This window comes from Capra hircus, chromosome 10, assembly GCF_001704415.2.
Source record: "Capra hircus breed San Clemente chromosome 10, ASM170441v1, whole genome shotgun sequence".
NCBI lineage: Eukaryota > Metazoa > Chordata > Mammalia > Artiodactyla > Bovidae > Capra > Capra hircus.
Genome location: NC_030817.1, coordinates 24466041 through 24485934, shown reverse-complemented (window position 1 = coordinate 24485934; position 19894 = coordinate 24466041). Strand labels below are relative to the sequence as shown.

General features: G+C 35.6%; 1 protein-coding gene across 4 annotated transcripts in view; it reads left to right on the top strand.

Moving 5' to 3' along the window:
• Window positions 1-19894, top strand: part of GPHN (gephyrin) — a 551792-nt gene that overhangs the window by 121682 nt on the left and 410216 nt on the right. For all 4 annotated transcript variants that reach the window (XM_018054058.1, XM_018054057.1, XM_018054056.1 and 1 more), the window contains exon 2: window positions 13214-13292. In XM_018054058.1, the coding sequence (XP_017909547.1) occupies window positions 13214-13292 (79 nt within the window). The remainder of the gene's footprint in view (window positions 1-13213; window positions 13293-19894) is intronic.

Below are 19894 nucleotides of genomic sequence, written 5' to 3'. Positions count from 1 at the left end.
CTCATTGTTTTCATGGTGTTTTCCTTGTCTCTGGTTTTCAGAAGTTTGGCTATGATTGCCTTTGTATACATTTTATTATTTATCCTGTTTGAAGTTTGCTCAGCATTTTGCATCTGTATATTTCTGTCTTTTGCCAAATTTGGGAAGTTTTCAAGCCATTATTTCTTCAAATACCTTTTCAGCCCTGCACATTTTCTCCTCTGCTTTAAGACTCAAATGATAGGAAAGTTACATCTTTTGTTATTGTCCTATGGGGCCTTGAGGCTTTGTTTGTTTGTTTATTTATTTATTTGTTGGTCTATTTTTCTCTGATTAAACATTTTTTCCACTTTGGTGTTGGCATCTATCAGTTGTCTTTCTTCATTCAGTTTTAGCCCTTCTTGTTTCTTTTTTTAATGACAATTGACTTTTTATCTGTTTTTTTTTTTTTTTTTTCTTTTCCTTGAAGTATAGTTGATGTACTGTGTTAGTTTCTGGTGTACAGCAAAGTGATTCAGATATATATATATATACACACACACACACTTCATATTCTTTTCGGTTATGATTGATTACAGTGGATTGAATATGGTTCCGTGTACTATATAATGCAGGAGACCCGGGTTCAATTCCTGTGTTGGGAAGATCTCCTGGAGAAGGAAATGGTAACCCATTCCAGTATTCTTGCCTGGAAAATTCCATGGACAGAGAAGCCTGGTAGTCTACAGTCCATGGGGTCGCAAAGAGTCGGACACGACTGAGCAGCTTCACTTTCACTTTCACCACTTTAGTAACGATGTTTGTTTTTTATGAGTCTTTCTGTTTTGTAAATAAGTTCATTTTTAGAGTCCACATATAAGTGATATATGCTATTTTTCTTTGATTCGCCTCGCTTAATATGATAATCTCTAGGTCCATCTATGTTGCTGCAGATGGCATTATTTACATTCTTTTTAATGACTGATTAGCGTTCTGTTGTATGCACACGTGTGGTGTGGTATGTGTTTGTGTGTATGAATGACACCTTCCTTATGATTCATTTGTTGGTGGACATTTAGGTTGCTTCCATGTCTTGGTTATGGTAAATAGTGCTTCTGTGAACACTGGTTTCCATGTATCTTTTCAGATTAGAGTTTCGTCCAAATATATGCTCAGAAGTGGGATTCCTGGATTATACAGCAACTCTGGCAACTCTGCAGGAGGGCTTCCTCACACCCACTCCAGTATTTCTTAAATGTAGACTTTTTAACAATGGCCATTCTGACCAGAGTGAGATGATGTATCATTGTAGTTTTGCATTTGCATCTCTCTAATAATTAGTAATATTGAACATCTTTTCATGTGCCTGTTGGACATCTTATGTCTTTTTTAGAGAAATACCTGTTTGGGTCTTTGGTCCATTTTTTGGTTGGGTTGTTTGTTTTTTAAATACTGAGCTATATGAGCTTATTTAACTTATATGCAGGGTACATCATGAGAAACACTGGGCTGGAAGAAGCACAAACTGGAATCAAAATTGCCAGGACAAATATCGATAACCTCAGATATGCAGATGACGTCACCCTTATGGCAGAAAGTGAAGAAGAACTAAAGACTCTCTTGATGAAAGTGAAAGAGGAGCTTGAAAAAGTTGGCTTAAAGCTCAACATTCAGAAAATGAAGATGATGGCATCCAGTCGCATCACTTCATGGGAAATAGATGGGGAAACAGTGCAAACAGTGGCTGACTTTATTTTTCTGGGCTCCAAAATCACTGCAGATGGTGACTGCAGCCATTAAATTAAAAGACGCCTACTCCTTACAAGGAAAGTTATGACCAACCTAGATAGCATATTCAAAAGCAGAGACATTACTTTACCAACTAAGATCTATCTAGTCAAGGCTGTGGTTTTTCCAGTGGTCATGTATGGATGTGAGATTTGGACTGTAAAGAAAGCTGAGCACTGAAGAATTGATGCTTTTGAACTGTGGTGTTGGAGAAGACTCTTGAGAGTCCCTTGGACTGCAAGGAGATCCAACCAGTCCATCCTAAAGGAGATCAGTCCTAGGTGTTCATTGGAAAGACTAATGTTGAAGCTGAAACTCCAGTACTTTGGCCACCTGATGTGAAGAACTGACTCATGTGAAAAGATCCTGATGCTAGGAAAGATTGAGGGCAAGAGGAGAAGGGGATGACAGAGGATGAGATGGCTGGATGGCATCACCGACTCGATGGACATGGATTTGGGTGGACTCCGGGAGTTGGTGATGGACAGTGAGGCCTGGAGTGCTGCGGTTCATGGGGTCGCAAAGAGTGGGACACGACTGAGTGACTGAACTGAACTACATGAGCTGTTCATATTGTATATTTTGGAAATTAAGCCCTTGTTGGCCACATTGTTTTAAAATATTTCATAGGTTGTCTTTTCATTTGTTTATGATTTCCTTTGCTGTGCAAAAGGATATTAATTTGATTAGGTCCCATTTGTTTATTTTTGCTTTTATTTCTGTTTCCTTGGGAGACTGACCTAGAAAACATTTGTATGATTTATGTCTAAGAATGTTTTGCCTATGTTCTCTTTTAGGAGTTTTATGGTGTCATATTTTATATTTAAGTCTTAAAGGTATTTTGACTTTATTGTTGTGTATAGTGTGAGGGAATATTGCAACCTTATTGATTTACATGAGGCTGTTCAGCTTTTCCAACATCAACTGCTGTGGAGACTGTCTTTTCTCCATTGTATATTCTTGCCTCCTTTGTCAGAGATTAATTGACAATAGTTGTGAGGGTTTATTTCTAGGCTCTCTATTCTATTCCAGTGATCCATAGTGACAGCTAACTTTTTGTTGAAACCTGGACTTTTGGGGTATTACACTATGAACTGAGGTCTCATTTAAATCTTCTGTTTTAGCTGGCTTATTCAGATACTACCCAGGCAGGTAAAGGGCGATAAACATTTCTTCTTTCTGCCAGACTGGGATAGAAGTTGGACATGACTGAAGCAACTGAGCAAAGTGCAGGGGCAGAAGTCAGGTTCTCCATTTTACCTCCTCTGATACTCTATAGATAGGGCTCTGAGGCACTGCTGGGTGAGCGTGGTATTTCTGGCCCCCCACTGAGTCCTCAGTGATCTCTCATTACCAGGGATTGGTAGATGAACATATATGAGGATGAATGAAGTTATTTGGAAGTTTTTCTCATAATTTGAGTTTCCTTGGAAGGAAAGTTATGACCAACCTATATAGCATATTAAAAAGCAGAGACATTACTTTGCCAGCAAAGGTCCGTCTAGTCAAGGCTATGGTTTTTCCAGTAGTCATGTATGGATATGAGAATTGGACTGTGAAGAGGGCTGAGCGCCAAAGAATTGATGCTTTTGAACTGTGGTGTTGGAGAAGACTCTTGAGAGTCCCTTGGCCTACAAGGAGATCCAACTGTTCCATTCTAAAGGAGATCAGCCCTGGGTGTTCTTTGGAAGGACTGATGTTGAAGCTGAAATTCCAGTACTTTGGCCACCTCATGTGAAAAGTTGACTCATTGGAAAAGACTCTGATGCTGGGAGGGATTGAGGGCATGAGGAGAAGGGGATGACAGAGGATGAGATGGCTGGATGGCATCATTGACTCGATGGATGTGAGTTTGAGTGAACTCTGGGAGTTGGTGATGGACAGGGAGGCCTGGCGTGCTGCGATTCATGGGGTTGCAAAGAGTCGGACATGACTGAGCAACTGAACTGAACTGTACTGAATGGGCTTTAGTCAGAGATATAAGAAAAACAGAGGAGAGCATAAATCAGTTCTATAATTTGTGTTCTGTGCATAGCCATGGACATAGCTTATACTACTGCATGTGCTAGGAATTGCATTGATTAGCTCTGTTTAGTGTGTGGTAGTTTGGATAATAATGTATAGTTGAAGATAAGGTGGAAGCTCCTTAGTTGAATGGTTATTAAGTGAATTTTGAAACACGAAAAAATTTCTCTTCCACTTGAGTCAGATCCAAAAAAATGCTACTCAATCTGTAGCTTGAACTCAGAAAACATATGTTGCAAATATTGGGAAAGCAGATTTTGCATCTTTTTTTAAACTTTTGTAACAATGGGATATGTTACTTTTTGATAGCAATGCGCAACAACTTGGAATTACTTAAGATTAAAGCAACATTGGTAGTTATGAAATGACTGTCATAGTTTAACTTTTGAATATCAGCATTAGCATTATTATGGAAGCTTCCATAAGCCTCTTATCTTTCTCCATCAGAAGGAAGACAGACTGAAAACCACAATCACAGAAAACTAATCAATCTGATCACATGGACCACAGCCTTGTCTAACTCAGTGAAACCATGAGCCATGCCATGTAGGGCCACCAAAGACAGATGGCTCATGATGGAGAGTGCTGACAAAACGTGGTCCACTGGAGAAGGGAATTGTAAACCACTTCAGTATTCTTGCCTTGAGAACCCCATGAACACATGAAAAGGCAAAAAGATAGGACACTGAAAGATGAACTTCCGAGATCGGCAGGTGCCTGATATGCTACTGGAGATCAGTGGAGAAATAACTCCAGAAAGAATGAAGAGATGGAGCCAAAACAGCACCCAGTTGTGGATGTGACTGGTGATGAAAGTAAAGTCTGATGTATAGTTGAAGCTAAGGTGGAAGCTCCTTAGTTGGATGGTTATTAAGTCAATTTTGAAACACGAAAAAATTTCCCTTCCACTTGAGTCAGATCCAAAAAATGCTACTCAATCTGTAGCTTGAACTCAGAAAACATATGTTGCAAATATTGGGATGATATTGCATAGGAACCTGGAATGTTAGATCCATGAAATCAAGGCAAATTGGACATGGTCAAACAGGAGAGGGCAAGTGTGAACATCGACATTTTAGGAATCAGTGAACTAAAATGGACTGGAATGGGTAAATTTAACTCAGATATATATCTACTACTGTGGGCAAGAATCCCTTAGAAGAAATGGAGTCATAGTCAACAAAAGAGTCCAAAATGCAGTACTTGGATGCAGTCTCAAAACGACAGAATGATCTCTCTGTTTCAAAGCCAAACCATTCAGTATCACAGTAATCCACCCCTATGCCCCAACCAGTAATGCTAAAAGACCTAAAGTTGAAGAGTTCTTTGAAGACCTACAAGACCTTCTAGAGCTAACACCCAAAAAAGATGACCTTTTCATTATAGGGGACTGGAATGCAAAAGTAGGATGTCAAGAAATACTTGGAGTAACAGGCAAATTTGGCCTTGGAGTACAGAATGAAGCAGGGCAAAGGTCAATAGAGTTTTGCCAAGAGAACAAACTGGTCATAGCAAACACCCTCTTCTGACATCACAGGAGAAGACTCTATACATGGACATCACCAGATGGTCAATACCAAAATCAGATTGATTATATTCTATGCAGCCAAAGATGTTGACGCTCTATATAGTCAGCAAAACAAGACCAGGAGCTGACTGTGGCTCAGATCCTGAATTCCTTATTTCCAAATTCAGACTTAAATTGAAGAAAGTAGGGAAAACCACTAGACCATTCAGTTCAGTTCAGTTCAGTCGCTCAGTTGTGTCCGACTCTTTGCGACCCCATGAATCGCAACACGCCAGGCCTCCCTGTCCATCACCAACTCCTGGAGTTCACTCAGACTCACGTCCATCGAGTCAGTGATGCCATCCAGCCATCTCATCGTCGGTCGTCCCCTTCTTCTCCTGCCCCCAATCCCTCCCAGCATCAAAGTCTTTTCCAATGAGTCAACTCTTCGCATGAGGTGGCCAAAGTACTGGAGTTTCAGCTTTAGCATTATTTCTTCCAAAGAAATCTCAGGATTGATCTCCTTCAGAATGGACTGGTTGAATCTCCTTGCAGTCCAAGGGACTCTCAAGAGTCTTCTCCAACACCACAGTTCAAAAGCATCAATTCTTTGGCGCTCAGCCCTCTTCACAGTCCAACTCTCACATCCATACATGACTACTGGAAAAACCATAGCCTTGACTAGATGGACCTTTGCTGACAAAGTAATGTCTCTGGTTTTTAATATGCTATCTAGGTTTGTCATAACTTTTCTTCCAAGGAGTAAGTGTCTTTTAATTTCATGGCTGCAGTCAACATCTGCAATGATTTTGGAGCCCCAAAAAATAAAGTCTGACACTGTTTCCACTGTTTCTCCATCTATTTCCCATGGAGTGATGGGACTGGATGCCATGATCTTAGTTTTCTGAATGTTGAGCTTTAAGCCAACTTTTCTGTCTCCTCTTTTACTTTCATCTAGAGGCTTTCTAGCTCTTCTTCACTTTCTGCCATAAGGGTGGTGTCATCTGCATATCTGAGGTTATTGATATTACTCCCGGCCATCTAGATTCCAGCTTATGTTTCTTCCAGTCCAGCATTTCTCATGATGTACTCTGCATATAAGTTAAATAAGCAGGGTGACAATATGCAGCCTTGATGTACTCCTCTTCCTATTTGGAACCAGTCTGTCGTTCCATGTCCAGTTCTAACTGTTGCTTCCTGGCCTGCATACAGATTTCTCAAGAGGCAGGTTAGGTGGTCTGGTATTCCCATCTCTTTCAGAATTTTCCACAATTGATTGTGATCCACATGGTCAAAGGCTTTGGCCTAGTCAATAAAGCAGAAATAGATGTTTTTTCTGGACTTCTCTTGCTTTTTCCATGATCCAGTGGATGTTGGCAATTTGATCTCTGGTTCCTCTGCCTTTTCTAAAACAAGCTTGAACATCAGGAAGTTCACAGTTCACGTATTGCTGAAGACTTGCTTGGAGAATTTTGAGCATTACTTTATTCACGTGTGAGATGAGTGCAATTGTGCAGTAGTTTGAGCATTCTTTGGCATTGCCTTTCTTTGGGATTGGAATGACACGTGACCTTTTCCAGTCCTGTGGCCACTGCTGAGTTTTCCAAATTTGCTGGCATATTGAGTGTACCACTTTCACAGCATCATCTTTCAGGATTTGAAATAGCTCAACTGGAATTCCATCACTTCCACTAACTTTGTTTGTAGTGATGTTTTCTAAGGCCCACTTGACTTCACATTCCAGGATGTCTGGCTCTAGATGCGTGATCACACCATCGTGATTATCTGGGTCATGAAGATCCTTTTTGTACAGTTCTTCCGTGTATTCTTGCCACCTCTTCTTAATATCTTCTGCTTTTGTTAGGTCCGTACCATTTCTGTCCTTTATCGAGCCCATCTTTACATGAAATGTTCCTTTGATATCTCTAATTTTTTTGAAGAGATCTCTAGTCTTTCCCATTCTATTGTTTTCCTCTATTTCTTTGCACTGATCGCTGAAGAAGGCTTTCTTATCTCTTATTGCTAATCTTTGGAACTCTGCATTCAGATGCTTATATCTTTCCTTTTCTCCTTGGCTTTTCGCTTCTCTTCTTTTCGCAGCTATTTGTAACGCTTCCCCAGGCAGCCATTTTGCATTTTTGCATTTCTTTTCCTTGGGGATGGTCTTGATCCCTGTCTCCTGTACAATGTCATGAACCTCATTCCATAGTTCATTAGGCACTCTATCTATCAGATCTAGGCCCTTAAATCTATTTCTGACAGAATGTGGTCCACTGGAGATGGGAATGGCAAACCACCTCAGTATTCTTGCCTTGAGAACCCCATGAACAGTATGAAAAGGCAAAATGATAGGATACTGAAAGAGGAACTCCCCAGGTCAGTAGGTGCCCAATATGCTACTGGAGGTCAGTGGAGAAATAACTCCAGAAAGAATGAAGCGATGGAGCCAAAGCAAAAACAATACACAGCTGTGGATGTGACTGGTGATAGAAGCAAGGTCCGATGCTGTAAAGAGCAATATTACATAGGAACCTGGAATGTCAGGTCTATGAATCAAGGCAAATTGAAAGTGGTCAAACAGGAGATGGCAAGAGTGAACGTCGACATTCTAGGAATCAGCGAACTAAAATGGACTGGAATGGGTGAATTTAACTCAGATGACCATTATATCTACTACTGCGGGCAGGAATCCCTCAGAAGAAATGGAGTAGCCATGATGGTCAACAGAAGAGTCCAAAATACAGTACTTGGATGCAATCTCAAAAATGACAGAATGATCTCTGTTTGTTTCCAAGGCAAACCATTCAGTATCACAGTAATCCAAGTCTATGCCCCAACCAGTAACGCTGAAGAAGCTGAAGTTGAACGGTTGATTGAAGACCTACAAGACCTTTTAGAACTAACACCCAAAAAAGATGTCCTTTTCATTGTAGGGGTCTGTAATGCAAAAGTAGGAAGTCAAGAAACACCTGGAGTAACAGGCAAATTTGACCTCGGAATACAGAATGAAGCAGGGCAAAGACTAATAGAGTTTTGCCAAGAAAATGCACTGGTCATAGCAAACACCCTCTTGCAACAACACAAGAGAAGATCTACACATGGACATCACCAGATGGTCAACTCCAAAATCAGATTGATTATATTCTCTGCAGCCAAAGATGGAGAAGGCCTATACAGTCAACAAAAACAAGACCAGGAGCTGACTGTGGCTCAGATCATGAACTCCTTATTACCAAATTCAGACTTAAATTGAAGAAAGTAGGGAAAACCGCTAGACCATTCAGGTATGACCTAAATCAAATCCCTTATGATTATACAGACCATTCAGGTATGACCTAAATTAAATGCCTTATGATTATACAGTGGAAATGACAAATAGATTCAAGGGATTAGATCTGATAGAGTACCTGAAGAACTACCCACAGAGGTGAGTGACATTGTACAGGAGGCAGGAAACAAGACCATTCACAAGAAAAAGAAATGCAAAATGGCAAAATGGTTGTCTGTGGAGGCCTTAAAAATAGCTGAGGAAAGAAGAGAAGGGAAAGGCAAAAGAGAAAAGGAAAGATATACCGATTTGAATGCAGCGTTCCAAAGAGTAGTAGGAGAGGTAAAAAGCCTTCCTCAATGATCAGTGCAAAGAAATAGAGGAAAACAATAAAATGGGAAAGACTGGAGGTCTCTTCAAGAGAATGAGATACCAAGGGAACTTTTCATGCAAAGATGGACACAATAAAGGATAGAAATGGTGTGGACCTAACAGAAGCAGAAGATATTAAGAAGAGGAGGCAAGAATACACAGAACTATGTGAAAAAGATCTTCATGACCCAGATAATCATGATGGTATGATAACTCACGTAGAGACAGACATCCTGGAATGTGAAGTCGAGTGGGCCTTAGGAAGCATTACTGCGAATGAGTTTGAGTGAACTCCGGGAGATGGTGATGGACAGGGAGGCCTGGCGTGCTGTGATTCGTGGGGTCACAAAGAGTCAGACACGACTGAGCGCCTGAACTGAACCCACTAATTTAAAAAGTCAGACAATAATGTCTGTGATTGTGGGTGAAAGGAATGCTTGTACATTGCTGGTGGAATGTAAAATAGTGCAACTGCTATGGAAAACAATTTTGCAAAAAATTAAACATGAAATGTCCATATAATCCCACAATTCCATTTTTGGGCATATACTGCAAAGAATTGAAAACAGGCAGTCAAAGAAATGTTTGTACATGCGTGCTCATTTAGCCTATTCACAATAACCAAAAGGTGGAAGCAGCTCAAATGGCCAACAAAGGATTAATGGATAAACAAAAGTGGTATATACATACAGTGGAGTATTATTAAACGTAAAGAGGAATGATTTTTCTCTGTACGTGGTTGAACCTTGGAAACATTATGCTCAGTGAATGAATCCAGACACAAAAAGGCATATACTTTGTCTTTTGTATGAAATATGTATGATAATTAAATTCATAGAGACCAAAAAACGGATCGGTGGTTGCTAGTGATTGGGGGAAGGGACAGGAAGAATGGGAACTTGCTGTTTAATGTGTACCAGGTTTTCTCTTGGGATAATGAAAATGTTTTGGAAATACAGGTGGAGATGCACAACATTGTAAATAAACTAAATGTCCCAGAATTGTCCACTTCAAAATTGTTAATTTTGTGTTATATGATATTCATCTAAATAACAAAAAGTGTACATTAGAGATTTATATTAAAATGAAACTAAGAATTATGAAGTTAATTTTTCTTACCAGTTATTAATTAAACTATATGATATATTTTCAAAATAAAACAAATTAAGTGTTCATATTTCTTGACATATTTTAAAATTACATCATACTGACATTTTTCCACTAAACTTTCACACTGTGATTATAGAAAGTGACATTTTCTTGAAAAATATGTGTGTTCCCAAGACCCAGCTCTTAATTTTGTGGTGTTTATTAATCATTGTTACAAAAAGCATAATTTTTTTGGTTGGCATATACTGGGGCAAAAAGCAACAGAAAAATGTGATGACCAAACTGGTTGATTTGCGTATAATGTATTTATGAAAGAAGTACATTCACTAGTTTCTGAAAATGTACCATGTTCTTATTTATAATTCAGAACCAAAATTTATTGCATTGTTGAAACATATCTTAAACTTACTACATATATTAGGTGGGTAAAGGTTTGGAATATTTGTTGAAAAAGTATTGATATTTAGATTCTTTCTTCTGTTTTTAACTTAAAATTTGGATGTGATATGAACTTTAGAAAATATTTACCTCCTTTAGCAAAACTCTTTTCAATAGCTGTCTAACAAGCCTTTGTAGGAACGAAGGTTTATTCTGTTTTAATTAAGCCTTCAAAACTTTCAGGTTCTTGAAGTTTGTAACTAAGCTCTCATATTTTCCAAATTGGGCAAGAAACTTTATGAGAACAAGTGTTTTGATGTAATATATTATTGCTTCAAGTTCAGCTCAACTGGAAACCAACTTTTCTTATCGTGTGGCAACATTTTATTTTTTTCTACTTGGGTCTAATTAGGAAATAATGTAATAATGAGTATTAGTGGTAAAATTAAAAACAGAATTTGTCTCAAATCAACAGGTTGATATCAGTGTCTGTCAAATATGGAAAGAAAATTATATATTGATCAAAATTGCTTATCTCATTGTGAAAAAAGGTGAGGATTATCTTTTTGCATTTAATAAAAAGAATACAAACTTGATTTCAACTTCAGAGGCATCCTTTAAATGCATGATTTTATGCATTTATCATTTGTATCAGAGTCAGATTTAGATTTAGAGAGCTTATAACTTTGAGCCGTAAGAAAAGGGAATATAAAATCCAAATAAAATAATAGGTAATGAATCTTTGAAAGGAGCAAGGCAGGTGTTATATTCTTCTTGCTCCTTAAGATTTGAATTGGCTGAGATACATAATGAAACTGTTAAATTAAAATAGGAAATAGTTGCTTAATATTTATGCTAACATATGTTAGCATATGTTATATATATAGCATTTAACATATATATATAGCATATAACATGTTAGTATAATATAGGAAATAATCACTTAATATTTATCCCAAAATATGAGTAGAGTTTTAGTTCATCTTTAATTTTAGGATGAATGTTTAATCAAGGCATAGACGTTCATTCTAGATTTTCCCCCCAGCATTTTACCTATATTGTTCTATTGTCTTCTCTGTTCCATAGTTTATGTTTGATACTCAGCTGTAAGTTTTATTGTTCTTCCTTAGAAGGTGATGTGTCCTTGCTGTTTTTAAGATTTTGTTGTTATCTTTGATTTTCAGCAGTTTGACTGCTAAGTGTGATTTTCTTTCACATTTTCCTGTATAGCCTTGCCTATATTCCCTGGGTCATTGAGTAATGTATAATATCAGTTCTGGAATGTTCTTAACTTTTTTCTGAAAATACTGCATCTTCCTCATTCTCTTTTCAGCTATAGTCTCATTGGCTGTTTGATTCCAGCATGTCTCATATTTATTTTTTTTCTCTTTTTGCTTCAGTTTGGATGTTTTCTGCTGATCTCTTCAAGTTCACTAATCCTCTGTTTTGCTGTGTTGAGTTGGCTATAAAATCCAGCCACAGATTTCTTAATTTCAGATAGTGTATTTCTCAGTTCTAAAATTACTGTTAGATTCTTTTGCATAGATTTTAATTCTCTGTTGAAATGTTCCTGTTTTCATCTACTGTGAACATTTTTCTATTTTTTTAACTTAACGGTTTTCTTTAGATTTTTCTTCAAGTCCTTGTCTTCGAATTCTGTATCATCTGTGGGTTGACATATACATTATTTTTTCAAGTGGCTATTGATCACATATTGTGCCCTTTACAGTATTTTGTATCAAATACTGTTTATTATATGATCATAGAAAGTGATGTAAATATTACTTTCTCTCAATGTTATTTTAGAAAGAAATGATTAAGTGTTAACCCTCTCAACTACAAGTTGAACTAGGTGGTTTGAGTGACAGCTTTAGATATATTCAGTCTGTCTCTGGTTTTAAATGTCTTAAGGGCCAGACATACTATGTTGCAGTCATTTCTCTCTGCTGTGGCTTTGTACTAATGTGCTGTGAAATTGTTGGAGATTTTACTCTGCCATGTGGCTTCTTCACCCTTGCACTTATCTTCCCTCTCAAGGTCGGATGCTTTTGATTGATAGCAAATATATTGAGGGGAGATCGATAGAAATTGTACACGGGACATGGTAGGCACAGTTTGTTGCAGAGTGATGTTAACTCTTAACCACCACTATACTACAGAGAACATCATTTGCCCTATGTCCTGTTCCCTTCTCCTTTCCCCAAATCCTCTTACGCAATCCTAGCCTTCAGCAAATCTCCCAGAATGTGTGGGTCCCATGGGATTCCCATGAGCTATCAAAAACTATACTTGTTTCTCTTTTTTCTTAGTAGTGTCCCTCTCTCTAATTCTTATGTTTAAATGACAAGTCCTTTCAGAAATGAAACAGTCAGGGGGCACAGCTTACCCAAAAACAGATTTCACTTTTCTCCTAGTTTACTTTTTTTTTTTTTTAATCCAAAATTCTCTGTTCCCTTTAAAGATGTTGGGGCATAGTTTATCATTTTTTTCTCTAGTTGTTGTGAAAGCAGTGACTTGCTACTAGACTGGTAAATTAATTTTGTAAAAGTAAGAATAAAATTTAGAACCATATGTTCACTCTTTTATATATTGTATTTATATAAAGTCTGTGTGCTTAGATTATTGGCTTTTTTATTGAATATTAATATTTGCTGCTTAATCTACCAGGCCCCCAAGTTAATCATTCTTCATGTTTAGAAAAGACCTATCCCGATAACCAATTTTAATTTCAAAATTCCTTTTGGATAGTAGTAAATTAACTGAAATGGAAACAAAAGTTAATTTTCCTTTCTCCTTTTCTTGTTTAGTGAGTGATAGTTGCTTCAGAAATCTTGCAGAAGATCGCAGTGGGATAAATCTCAAAGATCTCGTACAAGATCCTTCTTTGTGAGTATTTGGTTTTCAGTATTAAGTGTAAATTAAAACTTGGTGTGACTTTTCTCAGAGGAGTTGTAACTGAGCACTAATTTTAGGTTGAGTGATTTCTTCTTTTCTAACAATTTATGTTACATGTAATGAAGCACATAGAACAGTTTCAACAGAAGTGAAGTTAAACACTTTCTGTATAGATGTAGAAGAGATTTTAGAAGAAGAGATAATGAGATTAATGATTGACTTTCAAAGAGTATCTACTAATGTTTGATGATATCTTACCAATGTGGCAGTAGATACTAGGCAGATGATTAGTAGTTTAGTTGCTTGGGGAGGCAAAATTGAATTTGTTTACATCAGTTTTATTTTTGAATAGCTTGCAATAATAATTTGCAAGTATAATTAAAAATGTAAAATAGTTATTTATAATAACAATATACTTGAGTATACTGAATATATTTCTGATGTTTTACATTTGAAAGTTGTATGTAGCACAAGATTTTTGAGTTCAGCAGGTTTCAGTTTTTAACGTTCTTAATCATAAGTCAATTGTGTTCTTTATCAGAACATATTTCATATCAGAGTATAATGTCACTTTCTGTTTCTATTTCATGAATCAACTTTTTTGCACTTACATGTTAAACTGCAATTCATACATGCTATCTTCTGTAGCATGTATGCTTTAATAAAAGTTCCTCTTTTATTAAAAAAATAATCAATGCTAGTTAAGCCATAGGCAGCAGGGAAAGAAAATCAAGTGCTGACAGATGCTTTCCTTAATGATATTTAATGCATTCAGTAAAATATATCACAACAAAAAATTGGTCTTCCACATTATGTGTAATCTATATTCATACAAGTTTTACTAGTAATTTATTTAAAATGTGAGGAATAAAACACAAGAGTGTGTTGAACCCGAAGGTTATTGATTCCTTTAGTGATGGTCCAAGTCATTTTAAAAAATGTAGTTACAAGACAGAATGGTGAAAATGATTGAATATTGAAGTTATTATAATGAACTCATTGTTATAATGAGTTCAGGAATGAGTTTTCAATCCCAACTTTCTAAATTTTTTTCTTTTTAAAATATCTCTCTTTTCTTCATTTAAAAGAATTGTCAGTACTCTTTCGACATGGTGTTTATTGAAATGAAGATTGACCAGTTGTCCATTCAATTCTAATAAGTATTTAATGAAGAATAGAATTATTCTATGTGGATATAAATATTCCTAGTGAATGAATATTGAATAACATGTTCATGAATATATGGAAAGAAACTTTATAATATCACTGAAAGATTTCATCCACTTGAATGAATAAAATAAATTATTCCATTATTGTATTATTTATTAGGTGTATTTTTGGTGCAATGGAATTATGTATCTTTTTAATGCAGTCTTTGTGGGAAAAATGTGCTTATATGGACTTGAATGATATAAAAGCTGTGGAGAATTACATTTGAATAATGGATTATAGTAATGAGTTATAGTATTTTGAAATACTTTGGTACTTCTTAGAATGTAGACTAGTATTCAGCAGGTAATCTATCACTAAAATATGATTTTAATCTTAGTATTCTAAGAGAAATTTATCTCAGATCACTATTACATTGAGTGGACAAAATAATTCTTAGCCTGTGTTTTAAAGTAGTCAGATATCTTAGCTTAACATCATTCCCTTAAGTTGGCATTAGTCTCTTGGCATTAGTGTTGAATGTAAGAATTCAGTGAGCAAGAATTTGTCTTTGCCCTCAACACTTGGATTGGGAAAGAACTTTTTTCTTAATAAGAATTGTCAAAATGTACTATTAATGATTAATTCATTTTTTAGATATATTTCTTGGTAAAATTCTTTAGAGAAAGTAATGCCTGGTGTGGAAAAGAATTATTTTGGGGGTTGTTATAATGGGAAATATTTTATTCTGAGTTACTATTCTGTAGCAATATTTTGTATCTCTTGGGTAAGGATTTTTTTTAAGCCAGCTACCTCTTTTTCTGGCCTAGACTCCCAAACTCTTGACATAATTCATTACTTTGTTCTTTAATTCGTGTGCACTACTGTATGGTTTTATGTGAATTGCTTTGGTTGTAACATTAAGTAGGAAATATGTGAAAAATAACTTTTCTGAAAGAACTTTCTCAAAAAATCACTGGCATTTAATGAGTATTCTGTTAGGCTACAATCCATGGGGTCACAAAGAGTCGGACATGACTGAGAGACTTCACTTTCTTTCCTGACAAGTGTAAGGGTTGCTAAAATTTTATGTTATTTCAATACATGTTCTAAATAAAAAATATTAATAGAATGATATGTATATTAAATGAATGCTCCATATGTAAATATGTGCAAAAATGTATATTTGAATTATTAATTTATATGCATATTAAATTTTGAAATAAACAATATTTTTATTAATACGTTTTAATAATATATCTTCTATTTATGATTATAAGTATTTTTAAAATGATTTCCTCTGTTGTATGCATAGTTTGTCAGAATTGTTTTATAAGACTTCTTGTTTTAGTCGTGGTCTTCAGTGGCACACGGAAAAATGTCAAATTTAGCTTGATGTCATCACCCTATTAGAAACACATCTGGGATACAGTCCATAGGATCACAAAGAGTTGGACATGACTGAAGCAACTTAGCATACCCACACATATCACCACATTAGAAACATATCTAATATGATTCATAATTTTCATACATAAAAGGAATTATTCTTAGTATGATACAATTAATTTTTATTCTCTCTAAGTGGAGGGTTATGTGCTATTTAAATCATACAAATTCATTTATACTTTTTTGTTATCTATGTAGGAGAGCTGACTACTATATGGTAAAGAGATACTTTATATAACATACTTTTAAGTTATATCAGTTGTGTTCTCTATAGTTACAATTCTCAAAAATGCTTTCAAGTTCCCATTGTTTGGTGAAGATGAAAGATAAAACATAAAACATACTATCATATTTATGCTTTAAGGTTTTTTTTGCTTACTTATAAACCATTTAGCAGAGATAATTATTTGAACTCATACATTTATAGAAATTATTAAAAGCTGTTTAATAATCGAGAGAAAATATAAGAATGAAAAAGACTAATAGAAATTGAACACTTAATTTTACTATTCATTGTGTTGATGCTAATTGTGTGTGTGTGTGTGGTTGGTTGTAGATGGATATATCTTGTTTAATTTGCAAAAACTCTTAAAAATTTACATCTGTTGTATATATGTGATGTGTAAATCAGTTAGAGGAAGAACTGTTTAGTTCAAAGAAGAATTGGCCATCTCCAAATATTAGAAATATAATTCATAATGTAGGATATTAGTATTTTTTTTCATACAGCAAATAGGGAAAGAATTTTACAAAACATGACAATTATGCCAGTCTTTGTTATTTTTCTTTCTGTTGCTCAGAATATGTTTTCAGTTGTCCCAGTGATGTCAAGATTTTGAAAAGATTTTCCTGAGTTACAACCTCTTGTGATTTTTAAGTGAAATAGGAGAGATCTTAATTATAAATTCTGGATAAATTGTATTATGGATGAGGAATACTTCTTGTCAGTATTCTTGGTATTTTTTAAAATTGTAAAATAAACATCACATGAAATTTACTGTCTTAGCCAATTTTAGGTATACAGTTCAGTCATGTTAAGGATATACACACCATTGCAAGCTCTCCTAGAGTTTTTCATCTTGGAGAACTATAACAAAAACACGTAAAACATTAACTCCCTATTTTCCTCTCTCCCCAGCCTCTGGCAACCACAGTTCTTTTTGTTTCAATAGTTTTGGAATACCATAGAACTCTTGTAAGTGGCATCATACAATATTTGTCTTTTTGTGACTTTTTGTCTTTTAGTTAGCACAGTTGTCTCAAGTGAGTTCTTTCATGTGTCAGAATCTCTTTCCTTTTTAAGGTTGAATAATATACCATTATGTATAAATATATATCACAGTTTGTTTACTTATTCATATATTGATGAGCACTGAGTTACTTCTACCTCTTAACTGTTGTGAATAATGCTGCTCTGAACATGAATATGCAAATATTTCCTTGAGCCACTGATTTCAATTCTTTTGGATATATACCCAGAAGTGAAATTGCTATATCATATAGTAATTCTGTTTTTAAGGTTTTGAAGAACTGCTATAGTGTTTTCTATAGTGACTGCAACAACTTATATTTCCTCCAGCAGTGCATATGTGTTCCAGTTTCTCCAATTCTTCATCAATATACACTTTTCTGTTGGTTTTAATTTTTTTTTATTTTTTAATATAGTAGCTGTCTTAATGGGTGTGAGAGATATGTTCTTAGTATTTTTAATTGAACTTCACTTCTTTTGTCTTTAAATAATTTTGATGCAGATAATCTACAGAGTAAAGAAAAATAAAAGGCACTCTCTGTGATTATTACTATGATTATGATACTTGGTACCTTGTAAAGTAAACTGTGTTGCTTATTAGTGAAACAGAAATTCTTTTCACTATCGTTACAAAGATTATAAAGTACAAATACATCCAGCGTAATTTTGTAACAATAGCATTTTCATCAATTCATCTTTCATGTAGTGTAGCATTGGAGAGGGAAATGGCAACCCACTCCAGTGTTCTTGCCTGGAGAATCCCAGGAAAGAGGGAGCCTGGTGGGCTGCTGTCTGTGGGGTTGCACAGAGTCAGACACGACTGAAGCGACTTAGCAGCAGCAGCAGCAGTAGTGTATCGTATTACTTGTCTTGTATTGCTACTGCTCTTGTTATACATAATCTGTAAAGGATTGCTTTTGGGTAAAATTTTTTTTCTTGATTAATTAGAAGTTTCCAAATTGGAAGTGTCGCATACTAATTAAATAATAGCAAAACCCTTCTAGCTGAAATGTATTTTGATAGTACAAATCATTAGCGTTTGATGACAGCATTTAATGTTTAAGAACAAAGATAAAATTCGGCAAAATAGTATTGCATCTAGTTGTAAATTTTTTAGATGTAAAAATTTTATTTACATATATATGCTTCTTTACAAATCATAGCACCTTTAGAAGCTGTTCTCATCATAGTTCTGAAACACAGACTCATCCCCTTGAGTATACTTGTCTTCACACTACAGTCTGATTGAATGATATTTTGGTCCCTAGGATCATAACATTAAATATGAAGGAAAGGCAGGATTGCCGTCTGGAAAGCAATCATATCTAAATATAGCCTGTACTTATCTGCTGGTGTTAAGACAGGTTGCTATGGTGAATTGAATTTCTTAAAAATGCCAGTCAGCAGAGGGTAAACAGTGGTTTTTGAAGTAGTTATTTTCCAAAGAGCTGTACATTCTCGTACTACAGGTAGATGATTTTAGTTAATTTTTTTATGGCCTATTTTTTAAATTTCAATTTTAGAGTATCGTGGAGACCTTTAATAATTACTAATCAAAACTGAAGAGTTTTTATATTGTTATCCTTTTTTTCTGAAGGTAAATTTCCTTTGATATGGGAATGATTTTTCCAATGACAACGTTTTAAGCATTATTGATTATCCATTTTGCTCTGCTGCCAGTAGTTCTGCTAAATCTGACAGACCAAAGCTGTCTTGTCTATAGTAATATATCTAACTGAAAGTTTTTATCCTTTTTAACCAGGTTCCTTTGTGGACTATATGATTATTGTACTATAAAGTACATTTTTTGGACAATATAGCTTAATCTAGGTTGGTACTCGGTATTATGGTTTTGTACTCTATGTCAGAACTGCAAAGACTTTGGATTTTATCTACTTTTAGAAGACTTTCTCTCATTTCTGTCATCCCATACATTCCTAAGAATGTATGTGGCAGATTTTGTGCGCTCATTTGTATAGAATTTATTTTAATCAAAGCACTAGTATATGTTCATTTTACATTGTTCTTGAAATTAAGGAACATCTGATTGAAGATGGATAATATCTGTGTTTCTGCTTGGGGCATATAAATGACCTGTCAGTGTTAGAATTTCTTAATGAAATAAATAACATATTGTTTAATTACTTGATTCTTTCATTTTCAGAGTATATATTCATAAGTCAACTAACTTAAAAAGTTAGTTTGTGATTTATTGGCATGTGTAATTAAAGAGTATTTCTCATGGAATCAAGAAAGAGCTTCAGAAACCAGGGCAAGAGTGGGAACCTCAAGGAATAGAATTAGGGCATCTTTGCAACTGAGTTTGTTTCTCTCACCTTCTGTCATCATCTCTTTTGTTTTTTCTTGACTTTAGTCTCACTTATGACAATCAGGCTTTCTCCATGAAACTGATGAAATTCCATCCTTATAACTCCATGGTCTGTCTTCATTTCCACTCTAAAACATAAAATCTCATGGAATAATTCTGTGATTTTGTTAATCTGGTCATGTGTCCAAACCTCATCCAATCACTGTGGCTAGACGGAAATGGCAACCCACTCTAGTACTCTTGCCTGGAGAATCCCAGGGACAGAGGAGCCTGGTGGGCTGTCGTCTGTGGGGTCGCATAGAGTCAGATACAACTGAATCGACTTAGTGTGCATGCATGCATGCATTGGAGAAGGAAATGGCAACCCACTCCAGTATTCTTGCCTGGAGAATCCCAGGGACAAAGGAGCCTGGTGGG